The sequence below is a fragment of the Nannospalax galili genome, unplaced genomic scaffold (genome assembly GCF_000622305.1).
Source record: "Nannospalax galili isolate Female #2095 unplaced genomic scaffold, S.galili_v1.0 scaffold639, whole genome shotgun sequence".
NCBI lineage: Eukaryota > Metazoa > Chordata > Mammalia > Rodentia > Spalacidae > Nannospalax > Nannospalax galili.
The window spans coordinates 1,537,060-1,549,941 of record NW_008344644.1 but is presented as its reverse complement, the minus strand read 5'-3'; the positions used below and the strand labels follow the sequence as shown (position 1 = coordinate 1,549,941).

Genomic DNA, 12,882 nt, shown 5'->3' with positions numbered 1-12,882 from the left:
CTTCCCTCCCCCCCCCCGAATCTCCAAGTTGCATTAGTAGTTTTCTGTGCTGTTTCTATAGCGACAAGGTGCCATTAAGTCAAGTACAGAGTTGCCTGCATTTTTGTTGTTGGTTCAGTATCGGTGGCCAAGGATAGCACAAGCTGCTTCTCACAGGGACTCTACCCTGGTTGTGTCTCTTGATTAAAGAATTGCTTGGGGGATGGATCATACATGTCACTGCTTGTGGGAGGAGGCATGTGTGTATGACAGCATACACGGGGAGTCCTGAAGACAAACTTGCTTTCCAGCTTGTTTGAAACAGGCCTCTTTTTGTTACTGTTCATGGCTGCATACTCCATCCAGTCTAACTGTCCTGTGCATTTCCGGGGGATTCTTGTTTCCCCCTCCTATTTTACCAGTAAGGATACTGAGATTACAGAGGTGTGATTTCAGATCTGCATGCCTCTGCGGCAAACACCTTGCGCACTGAATTACTCTAGTTTTCTGTGGAAGTAAATCACTTATTTTCAAAATTATAAATTTTTGCTGCTATCTATTGATCTCTCCTGATGGGGAGAATTGTCAGTGATTTTGCCACTGGTTCAGAGCAGTACTGGCCCTTTGACATGGCACTTTATTATATCTGAAGTTTTCAGTAAATTGATCCACAACTGTATTAGGCCAAGCGCCTTGGGAATTGACACAGACAAGGCAAGAAAAGTGACTTTTACAGGCACAAGGCAGTGGCTACACATCTTGCCCTGGAAATTTCATTATTCAGAAGGTATTCTAGTCTGTATGGCGTTTTTAAGTTGGGGAGTAGTGATTTTGTCAGAAATAGGCTTGGGGTGTCCATGTGGAATAACCGACCTTGTGAAGATGGATTAGTGTTCTTTTCATGATCGTTGTCCAGTGTGATCAGCTTGTCATCAGGTACTGGGTGGTCTCCCTAAGAAACGTCAGTATGGAGATTTTGTGTTTTTCCTTGGTATGCTGAAATCCATCCGTATTGCCAAAGTCGTGTTTTCATCTTCTGCATCTCCAGGTACTTTTTTGTGAGTTTGTGGCACAAAAGTGGTTGTGGATGGAGAAAGAAATTAATTGGTATCCTCTGAAGTATTCAAATTAATGTGATTGGTAACAGGTTCCTTGCCATGGAACATGATCTTTTAGAGGTCTTAGGACCCTCCTTTCCTCATTTCATTACTGTTTTATAGATCCATATTAATTTTCTTTATTTTCCCTTTTCCTCCTCTCATTTTCCCTCCTTTCCTCCCTCCTTTCCTCCCTCCTTTTTATTTCTTCAGTACTGAGAATTGAACACACAGTCTAGCATGTGCCAGACAGCTTCTATACTACTGAACTATATCCCTAGTCCTCTCTTGGATTTTTGGCACCAATTTTTTAGGGGGTGTGTGGGGGGGTGAAAGACCAGAATATAGGGTCTCGTTATGTACTTCAGGCTGGCCTTAAACTCACTCCTTAACCACCGTGTCCTGTACCACCATGAACAGCTTTGTCATCAAACTTGACATAGTTCATGTTTAGGCCCACTGTCTGAGTAGTTCTTTCACCAGGCCTCCGTGCATCATTATAGACCCATACCCCTTTACCTTTTTTTTCCTTTTAGGTGTCAAGATGTTTCAAGTGTTCTGCATGGCATTGCAACTGTGCCATTGGGAAGATTTCCCTTAACTCCCATTCTCCCAGGCTGTGCATCAGTTTGTCTCTGATGCTTCACTTTTGAAGAATGTCAGCATGTATGCAGGATCTTCAGGAACCAGGCCTGCCTAATTTATGAATGCCAGTTAGAGATGCAGAAAAGAGGCAAAGAGGCAGGAACCTGGATTGCCTGTACCTCCAGGACTTGTTTGAGCTAAATCTTGTATATGCCATGTCTGCTTGGTAAGGGTTTTGAGCTGTATAGCTCTCTTCATGTCTTCATGGGTTAGATACTCTTATACCTTATGATGGTCAGCTGTGGTCTCAGAGTAATCAGGAGACCATTGTCAGCTTTCAGTCTGTGTAGGGACCAGGTCTTGAACCTTATGCTAGTTTGTGAAAGGAAAAACATTTATTTCAAAATTCTAGGGTCTTAATTGTGATTATCCTGTAGTACCAAGCAAAGGTTTCGTGAATCATTCATTTCTGTTATACATACTTCAAGCATCTACTAGGATATGTGGCCTAAGGCTTAATGAAAGCTGCTTGCTTGTTAATCTAGACTTAATTAAAGAAAGCGTTTTGCTTTGGGCCCTGCACAGATACGCAGCCTTAGAAATTTTTGGTAAATAGCTGAGAACAGCTTCCCCACAATTCAGAGGCTTGCCCAACAACATTTTGTTCCCTCACCCAGAAAGGAGGGGACACTTAGCAGTTTTCCTGTGCGGACAAGATTCCTGCATTTTCATGGACGTCATTACCCAGTCTGCCCTGCATGTGTCTTCCCCAAGTAGTTGTTACTTCGTTTTCTAGCTTTAAGCAGCATGTTATCTGCAAACATTGTAGATCGCATGATGTCCAGAAGAGTGAGACCAATGTGTCAACTAGATTTCACTTTCTGAAGAATTTTAAGGAAAAAATACATTAAGTCTAGAGTCCTAAAAATCAAGCACAAAATTGTACACTTGGACTAAACCTTTGTATTTGTAAACTGCTGTGACATCTGTCCTACAAGGCCACCTTCGAATAAAATTTGAAGCCAGACCTTATAGTTTTTCATCGCTGCTAACCGGATTTGAACAAGACTAGAGAGTAATATAATCCCAAGATTAGACACTAGAAGTATATTGCTATCTGTTGTAGGAATAAGCAAATTGGTTCATTAATTCACTACACAAATACATGCTCTCTTTCAAATCATTCCTCTCTTTAATTTCCCCCCTTTAATCCTTGGTTTCACTTAACTGTGGTCAGTTCACATCTTTCTGGCCCATGATCCCTCTTCTAATATAGATCAGTATTAGCCTTGATTTCTGACACAATAACTACCTCATTTACCTCATTCCATGTCATCGTGTGGATACTATCATCACCTGTGGTACCATACACCCACTTCATCTCTTACCCCACAGATAAAGGGGGCTTATGTTGTAGCTTTATTCCAGTACGTGTGTCTGTTCATTTTTCTGTTGCCAGAATTGAGTAGTTGCAACAGAAGTCATTAGACTAACATTTTGTACTGTCTATTCTGCACAACAGAAGGGTTTAGAGTCTGTTCCTACACTAATAGGAATTTACATGGGTCACCAAGGTAGTAACTTTCTGACAGTAGGGAACCTTGTTGATTGAACAAGGAGATATTTGAAACAACAGTTCTACTGGAGTTAGCCTCTGATAAAATTTGTGATAATCCATGGGTGATCTCCATTTGCCATCTGGCTAGGACACACACATAGGTTAAATAAGAGTGTGCTAGAAAGGTTTGCTGTTTCATTTGAAGTAAGACATAGTGATTTGACTTGGCCTTTTCCACCACAATCGTCCTTGTTCCTTGAGTAAACAAACAGGAATTTTTGCCAAATTGCTTTATGCCTATTCAGCTATGGATTGTGGACCCTAAGGGTGTAGTTATCTCAGGTCTTAACATTTGGCTATCATTAGTGTCTCTCTGGTGAGCCACAGTGAGTTCAGGATGACCCACCATACTGTAAACCCCACCCTCATCCCCAGAAGTCTAGAGAAGGCTGCAAATCCTTTGCCAATATAGCTGATTACTGGTCCAGGTCTTCTAATTCAGTGAAAAGTATGATTCTCTTTAGCCCATTTAAATCTCTGAATACCCAATTTGGAATTTATTATTTTGTTTCTATAGTTTTAATAAGCCTTTATTTAACCCATTCTGTGACCTGTTGCCAGTTGCCCACTGGGGAAGATTTTTCTCGGACAAGCCTTCTGACCACTTTGGATCTGCAGCCTGGAGTGGAACCGCATTGTGTCTTCATGATGTGCCATTAAGCAGCAGCTGATTCCTATTAATACATTGAATTCCAGGTCTCATCTACATCTGCTGGCTGTGGCCTGCAGAGTACCACTGCATTAACTCATTCCTAGGTTTCTCAGATTCTTGGGGAAAGGATGTTCTTTAGATTCTCTCAGAAATACCTTCTATTGTATTCACCTTTACAGGGCATCCTGCTGAGCACGGCTTGTGTGTGTGTATGTGTGCGTGTGCGGCGGGTCGTGGTGGTGGAGGTGGTGGTGGTTTTATTTTTTGTTTTTTTGAGACAGGGTCTCTCTATAGCCTCAGCTGACCTGGAGCTCATTATGTAGGTCAGGCTGGCCTCAATCTTACAGAGATCTGCCTGCCTTTGCCTCACCAGTGCTAGGATTAAAGATATCTGCCACCATGCCAAGCAGCAGGGCTCCTTATAAACGTTTCCACTCTGCAGTCCTTTTTACCTGAGAAATTTTTACATGACCCTAGATATTTATATAGTATATAAAATAGCTATACAAATAAAAATGTACTGATAATCATAAAATTTAAATCTTTGGTGTACATGTGATTTTGCTATTAAAGATGAAAGCATATTTGCATGCTAATGATGTGATTGCATTTACTTTTAAAATACTTGGTAAGCACTGTAGAACATAGAATCCCAGCATTCTCTTAGAGTTACTGTTTTGATTTTGCAATTGCTAATGTTGAGAATGCTGCTTTTGGATGTATACGTAGTCTCAAATGTATCTTTACAGCCATTTTAGAGATCGGATTCCATCCTAGTCCCAAGCCAAAATTCATTGAACAGATTGTATGTATGATATGCACATGTGCCTACACAAGCCAGAGGAGGGTGTCAGACGTCCTGTATTATACTCTACCTTATTCTTTTGAGACAATTTCCCTGAACCTGTAAGTTGTATTTTGGAGCGGGGTTGGCAGCCAACCCCTCCATAATGCTGGGTCACTGGGTCACTAGCATTCAATTAACACTTTTTTTTTTTTTTTTCTTTTTAAGACAGGGTCTCCCTGCAGCCCCAGCTGGCCTGGAACTCACCATGTAAACCAGGCTGGCCTTGAACTCACAGAGATCCACCTGCTTCTGCCTCCCAAGTACTGGGACTACAGGTGTGTGCCACCACGCCTGGCTAATTAACACATTTTTATGAAACTAAAGTAGGCAATTTACAGGTATTTTATGTTTATTATTTTCACTTTATGTGTGTGACTGTATTGCCTGCATGTATATAAGTGCACCCGTGTTGTGCAGTACCCTGTAGTTGGCGTTAAAGATGGTTGTTAGCTGCTGGGAATCTAATCCAGTTCCTCTGGAAAAGTAGCCAGTGCTATGAACCACTGAGGCATCTCTCCAGCCCCCTCACAGCAGTTTTAAAACTATTCAAGCACAGTACAATCCAAATACGTAGTAATTTGGTACTTGCATTCTGAAAAATAACTAGGAAAATGATAGTCTTCATTTTCTATAATTAAACCACTCTTTGTAAGAAATCAAAAAAACTTGAAGTAAAAACAGTACCATTTATAATATACAGTATCTTAAAGTCAGAGCTGAGTTGTTTGAGGTAACATTTGGCATGGCATGATGATAGCACATGTATTATAGAATGCACTTGTTACGTATTCAGAACCCAGATTGTGGTGAAGTCACCTGGTGGAGCACAGGTCAGCACTTCTAAAACACCTTTGATTGCGTTTGAGTTTAAGTTTCAGTTGTATGTTACAAAAACCTTTTACTCTTGCCAGATTTTCACAATCTCCCCCATTCAGTTAAGTGACTCCATACATAAGGGAAAGTCACCAATTTTCAGGAGTAGGTTTTGCCTACCAAATGGGACCCCAGAATTGAAGTTAGGTCATCAGGCTTGATGGCAAGAGCCTTTACCCACTGAGCCATCTCATTGGTCCTAGACTTGTTCACTAGGCAGATGCTCAATGGTAGAACATGTGGCTAATATGTGAGGGCACTGCAATGTAATGAATGGAGTATTTTAGAATTTGCAGTCTGAGTCACAGTCTGTGAGATCATTCTTCAATCAAACACATTAAAATTGAAAGCAATCCTTTTCTCTGTTTAGTCTTATTGCCCTTTTACTCATAAACTTGAACTCCACGGTGATTTTTATTCATGTGGACTGTATCTGTCAGTATAGCAGCCTTGTTATGTTAGCATAAGTAGAATTTTTCTTTCTGTTTGAGCTTCACTGTGTAACCCAGGCTTGTCACAGTCCTCCTGCCTCAGCCTCCTGAGAGCACTTTGCTTGATATAATTTTTAAAATTTAATGTACTGTGGGGGTGGGGCATACATTCCACAGCACATGTGTGGAGATCCATGGACAGCTTTGGGGAGTCCTCTTCAACCATGAATTCTGGGGGTCACCCTTGTGAGGCAAGCACTTTCAGCCACTGAGCCGTCTCAGCCCAGTTTTGGGTTTTTTGTTTGTTTGTTGTTTTTCTTTTAGAAAGTTGTTTCCCCAAATGAAAATGTGAATGTCTCTGGCACCCACCTGCCTCAGCCTCTCATTCTTCAGTTTCATTGTGGAGCATGAACCTGTCAGTGGACTTTTCATAATCATCGTAGAAATATATATTTTGCCTATATGTTTTCCCCATGCGTGGTTTTATAAGCACCATGAATTTGTCAATTGGAAAACACTAGTTCAATGAGTTACATAGCTTTTCTAAATGTTAGGAAATACAGCTACCTCAACATACACCCAAAATATTTGTTCGAGTGCTTTTCTGTGAGACACATACTGTTTTTCAGTTGCTCGCCAAAGAACTTTATAAATATTTTCTATTTGATTGTAAAGTTTTAAATGATAAATACTTAAGGATGGAAACTTTTACTGTATCAACTTTTACTGTATCATGGAGGAAAAAAATAACTTCTCCATTTCTCCTTTATAGTGAAGGGTCCAGTGATTAGAAGTACAATTTGGAGTTACTGTCTTTCATTTTGTTATGATGCCTGGACTTTTATCAGTGCAAATGTTGATAAGAAGAAAAACACTGATGACATCCTGATAATAAGGAAATAGTTTTTAACCTCACCCTCTGAAAGCATACTAGTCTCTACCAGACTATTTCAGAACTACTTCAGGTCACATTCTGAAACTTTGTAAGGTGTAGATTGGTTTTGCATCCTACAAAGAGCTAGGATGTGTTCTAGATTTTGTGAACCAGATGATCTTGAAACGACTAAATTATAGCAAGAGGGCAATGAGACCATCTGAATAAGTCTGTGTGGCTTTGTAGTAAGACTTCGGTTACTGAAGTAGGTAAGTGGCTGGCTTTGCTTTGCTCTTACTGAGTATCCCCATCTCACCATCTCATTTTCATTTAGTGTTGGTTGTTTGGTCCAAGTTTAAGGCTTGGGAGTGTTAATAGCTAACAGGGAATATGGAATCTAATTGCTACTGTATATAATTTTGGCTTGATTTATCATTATGTTTGTATTTCCTATTCCTACCCCCCCCCCAAATTGGGTAGGCACATTCTCCACCATATCTCCAGATTTCTGTCACAATGAATAAGTAAAGCTCATGATTGCAATTTTTCCTTAGATTTTTAACTTAGGATACCTATGAAGGGTTCTTGTAAATGATATGCATTTTTTTTTCTGTCTTTTTGAGACAGGGTCTGCTTATAGCCCAGCTGGCCTGGAACTTGGCTGTGTACTCGATGAGACCAGGCTAGCCTCAAACTCACAGATATAGATCCCTGTGCCTCTGCCTCCTGAATGCTGGGACTAAAGGTGTGCACCACTGTGCCCAGCAGTGGAATGGAACTACTTCACATAAAGTGACACCAATCCCTATGATGACAAAGAAGCCTTGCCTTTGCTGCTTGGAAGGGAGGCTATTGTAGGATTTGGATGGGCAGGTGGAACATACTCCTAAACCTTGCCTGCTTCATTGGTCCCTTGATCTCAAACAACCACAGGTGTCTTGGAGTACCCTGACCTGCTAGTGATTCATTTTGCTAATTCATTTAGGTCCTTATTGCCCTTCAGTCTAAGTAGATCACAGACTCAGCTGCAAATTTTCATGTTTTATGGGTAGTCTATTTGGTTGAGCTTAGAAAACAGAACCTCTTAATGTTAAAGATCCTAACCAGTAACAAATTATCTGTTTACTTGGCTTTTCAGTATGTCTTCACGGTATTCATGAATATAAAGAATTTCGGGAAATGAAATCAGGCCATCTTTGATTGAAAAAGTCCTTAGATCCCTGCTGATTTTGTTTGAACTAAATTTTAGTAGAATATCATTTTCTTCATACCCTCCTTTCACCCAGAACACAGCTCTTTGCTTCCCCAAAGGGAGGCTGTTGTATAGAAAAAAAAAAAAAAAGCTAAACAAAATAGTGGCTATTTCATACCCCCCTTTCACCCAAAACACAGCTCTTTGCTTCCCCAAAGGGGGGGTGTTGTATAGAAAAAAAAAAAAAAAAAGCTAAACAAAATAGTGGCTATTTTAGCTGTTACTGTTTCAGTACTACATTAATTCGTACTATTAAAATTACGTGCCTGGTAGCCATTTAAAACATCTTCTAGTGAAAGCTTAACATAGGGTATTGTTTGGGCACAGAGTGTACTTTCAGCCAGATTGATAAAACCAGTAAAAAAAATTCTTGAGACTGGGGATGAAGCTTGGTAGAGTGCTTCCTTAGCATGAATCAAAGCCCTGGGCTCAATCCCTAGCCCTTGGGAAGTAGAGGCGGGAATAGAAGTTCAGGGTCATCCTCAGCTACAATGTCAGTTTGAGGTCAGCCTGTATGTTGGTGGGGGTGGGATTCCCGCTCCCAGCTCAGGATAGTTATTGATTGTTCCTAATAGATATGTGCTGGTTAGTTTTTGTCAGCTTTACACAAACTAGAGTCACCTGGGAAGGGGAACCTCGGTGGAGGAATCACCTTCATGAGATTAGCCTATGGGCATGTCTATGGGGGCATTTTTTAAATTGCTCATTATGCAGGAAGGACCGGCCTTCTATGGGTGGTGCCACCCTGTGCAGGTAGGCCTGGGCTGTATAGGAGGGGTGGCTGAGCAGACCAGAGGAAGCAAGCCAGTAAGCAATGTTTCTGCACGGTCTCTGCTCAGTTCCTGCCCTTGCTACTTCCCTGCCTTCGCTTCACTTGATGATGGACTCTAGCCTCTAAGCTAAGATGAACCTTTCCTCGGAGTTGTTTTTGGTCATGGTACTTGTCCCAGCAGCACAGAAGAAAACTAAATGTCTTAAGCTCTCCTTTTTCTATAAACCTGTGTGTCTTCAGGCAGTATACCCTGTACTAATTATCCAGTGTGGGCTTTCTGGTTTGAGGGATGATAGGTCCTCTTCAGAGAGAGTGCGATATCAGTACAGACTTGCTTGCCTGGAATCATCCCTTCTACTCTTGTCATTTCAGCCCAGCACTGATTCTGAAATAGAATGCCACAGACAATCCAAAGATGAAAACACTGGAATGATAGGTGCTTGTCCATGTTCTGCCTGTGTGCCTCCAGTCCCCCAATTTGCATACGCTATTTCATACTTAGTAATATGTCTGTCCCTTCACCATCCTTTAAGATGTATTATGCTTACAGTGAAATTTGAAACCAGAGTGCTTGTGACCAGTCTTATCCCCATTTTCCCAGCCCATTCCATACAGTACTCTGCTGTATCTGCCCTTGGTTTTTTAGGCATCACTATCACTGTTACCATTTAACATTGAAGGAAGACTTTAGCTGAACAGGATTATTTCTCAGTCCTGCCTATGCCTGGTTTTATCCTGAGTACTTCCAGGGTTAACAGTCTGAGTCCTTTTTATATATTCTGTTAGCTCGTTAGCATTTCATGTATGCAAGCCTGCTATCTGCTACCAGTTCCGCTAAGGAGTTTTATGTTGCACAGTTGCATCTCTTACAACTCTAAAAGAGAAACTGAAAACAAATCCTTTACTTTTAAACTACTTGTATGATATGGAATAGAAAATTCTTTTTTTTTTTTTTTTTTTAACCTTTTTGAGACAGGGTCTCTCTGTAGCCCCAGCTGACCTGGAAACCCCTATGTAGACTAGGCTGGCCTTGAACTCGTACTCACAGTGATCTACCTGCCTCTGTCTTCCATGTGCTGGAATTAAAGGGTATACCACCACAACCGCCCCTGGAATAGAAAATTCTTATTCCAACCTTTCTGCATTAATCCATAAATTAGACTTTGTCTTAAACTGCTTATTCTAGGTTTGACCCTTTATTTAAATATTTTATTATTTTTATGTATATGAATGTAGTGCCTGCATGTGCAATGCCTGTGGTGGTCAGAAGAGTGCATTGGATTCCCCTGGAACTGAAGTTAGGCACGGTTGCTAGGCACCATGTGGGTTCTGGGAATTGAACCCAGGTCCTCTCCAAAAGCAGCTAACACTCTTAACCATTGAGCCATTTCTCCAGTACCAGTTTGCCTGTTTCAAGCTATCAGGAGGGAAAGCATTCAAATTTGTGTTACTGTAAATTGCACATGATCATGAAAGTAGTTTGGAAATTTGTTTGAGAGAGGATCTCTTTGTAGCCCCAGCTGGCCTGCATCTCAATATGTAGACTAGAGGTGCACCTGTCTCTGCTTCTGGAGTGCTGGGATTAAAGGCATGTGCCACCCCACCTGGCTTAGTTTGGTAAATTTTTTTAAAATATTTTATTTATTATTTTTATTTTATGTGTATGCCTGTATTGCCTGCATGTCGGTAAGTGCACCCATGTCATGTAATGCCTGCAGAAGATAAAAGAGACCATTGGATCCCCTGGAACTGGAGTTACAGACAGTTTTAGCTGCCATGTGGGTGCTGGGATTCGAACCCAGGTCTTCTTCAAGAACAACCACTGTTCTTAACAGCTGAGCCATCTCTCTAGCCCCAGTTTGGGAATTTTTAATAGCACAACAAACTGTCTTGGAATAGCACATCTTGACACCAGTGGAGATGGCTTGAGGTATAGGGTCTTGGTGTGTAGCCCTGGTTCACCTGGTACTCTGTGTGTTTAGCCAAAACTGGCTTGAGTAGAAAACTTAAAGTAAAATCTCCTGCTTCAGCCTCCTGAATGCTAGGATTATATACATGAACCACTCCACTGAAGGGATTATTTTAGGAATCTGATTTGAAGGTTGATTTTAAATTAGTATGTACCAGAAGTTAAGAAAATTCATTGTGTATGTTTGCCCACTTTTTACTTGGCCCTTCTCTGATTGCTTTGTCAGAAACTTCTAAGAGAATAGCAGGTTTTGAATGAAATGAGTTCAGGAATACATAGATTGTCTTTGTATGAAGAGTTCAGTTTTAACTTCATATTATTGATTCATTAGGTTGCAAAATTTGCTAAAATCCATTTTATGGAAAGTAACACATTTTAATCTACAAAATCATCAGTTTTATGTTTCATCATAAATTGCAGTTTGTAGGGATAGAAAACCTGAAGCTTGAAACTGCCATTTAAAAAGTACATTGATTTTTATACATGTCGGCACAAGCTGCTGACTCTGTTGAACCCATTGGTATAAATCAGCCATGACACTGTAAGACATGGTATAATTTGTCTTTGCTCTTTAGTCACAAAGATAGAGGTTTCACCTAGAAGTACATTTCTTAGGTTACCTGGGTAATAAACAACTTAAGTATGATATTTGATATATTTTTGAATTCTATCTGGAGTGGTTTTAAAAAAAAAACTTTTTTCAATTTTTAAGTCCTGCCCTTGAATCTACCAGAGAAGATTCTTCAAGCTTAGTTGCTGAACTTCAAGAAAAGCTTCAGGAAGAAAAAGCAAAGTTTCTAGAACAGCTTGAAGAACAAGAAAAAAGAAAGAATGAAGAAATGCAGAATGTTCGGACATCTTTGATCGCTGAACAGCAGGTGTGTGTGTGTGTGTACGTTCATTTAAGATCTGAGGAAAGTAGATAAAAGTGAAAAAGTACTTCTTTGTGTAGCTGAGAGTTTCTTATATCTTGGTTGTAGTTTCCTTTAGATGGCCTAGTTAATATTTAGCTTCTTCATGATAAAGGCATACGTCTTAAAAGAAAGTTTAACGGTATCTTGTCGATGACAAGCTAAAGAAAGTTTAACGTGTTCAGGGGTTGAAGTGCTGGCTGCCGTGCGCAGAAAGGACGTCTCTGCTGAGCACGTGAACCTAGGCTTGCTTTGTGTAACTCATTACATGTAATTAGTCTCTCTCCTGAACTGCCACTGGACTTTTTTGTAAGAACATTCAATTTCACATTCCCATGATGAATTAGGGGCTGAATTAACTGACTGAAACCAGAAGTATAAAGGTGACAGCTATTTGAGTCATTATCCATTTTAAAACTTGACTGTTTGTAAAATAAGATTAGAGAGATGACCTCTAAGTTAAGCTCCAGTTTTCAGTAGGGGTCCAGTTGGTGCTTACTTTTTTGCTAGTATGCACATTGTAAATTGAAGTGAGTCATCATCCTAAACATTTGTTTGACATTACAGCAGTAGCAGAGTATGCTAATTTTCTATATGGAAATAAGTATAGAGACAGCACACCACTGAGCTGTGTTACTGCTCTTTTTCAAAGACCCTTTCGGCATGTTTACTAGAGCTTATGGTTGAATTTGATGCTATTTAATGTTAGATTTTATCTAAAATAATTTTCCTACTGCCCCGTTGCCTTCATTGATTGGCAGGCACCAGTGGACTCTTTTTAAAGCTTTGGCAGATGTAGAGTCAGTTTAGATTATTTCATACCGTGTGTTGTGTGTTACTTCATAATGTACGTTATGAAAGCTCATAAATTTTTAACAAGTTCAGTCTCCATAAACGAAACTGCAACTAAATTGTCTCAAGATCTCTGTAAGCAATTGAATATAAGAACTTGGTATGAGAGTGTGTAAAACTGAGTAGTAAGTCTAGTCAATGTAGAGGTCCAGTGACCATTGCAAATATCC

At 40.2% G+C, this 12,882-nt stretch overlaps 1 protein-coding gene across 5 annotated transcripts in view; it reads left to right on the top strand.

The window, feature by feature from the left end:
* Positions 1-12,882, top strand: part of Rb1cc1 (RB1 inducible coiled-coil 1) — a 68,863-nt gene that overhangs the window by 44,757 nt on the left and 11,224 nt on the right. For all 5 annotated transcript variants that reach the window (XM_029567268.1, XM_008840907.3, XM_017800076.2 and 2 more), the window contains exon 16: positions 11,662-11,827. In XM_029567268.1, the coding sequence (XP_029423128.1) occupies positions 11,662-11,827 (166 nt within the window). The remainder of the gene's footprint in view (positions 1-11,661; positions 11,828-12,882) is intronic.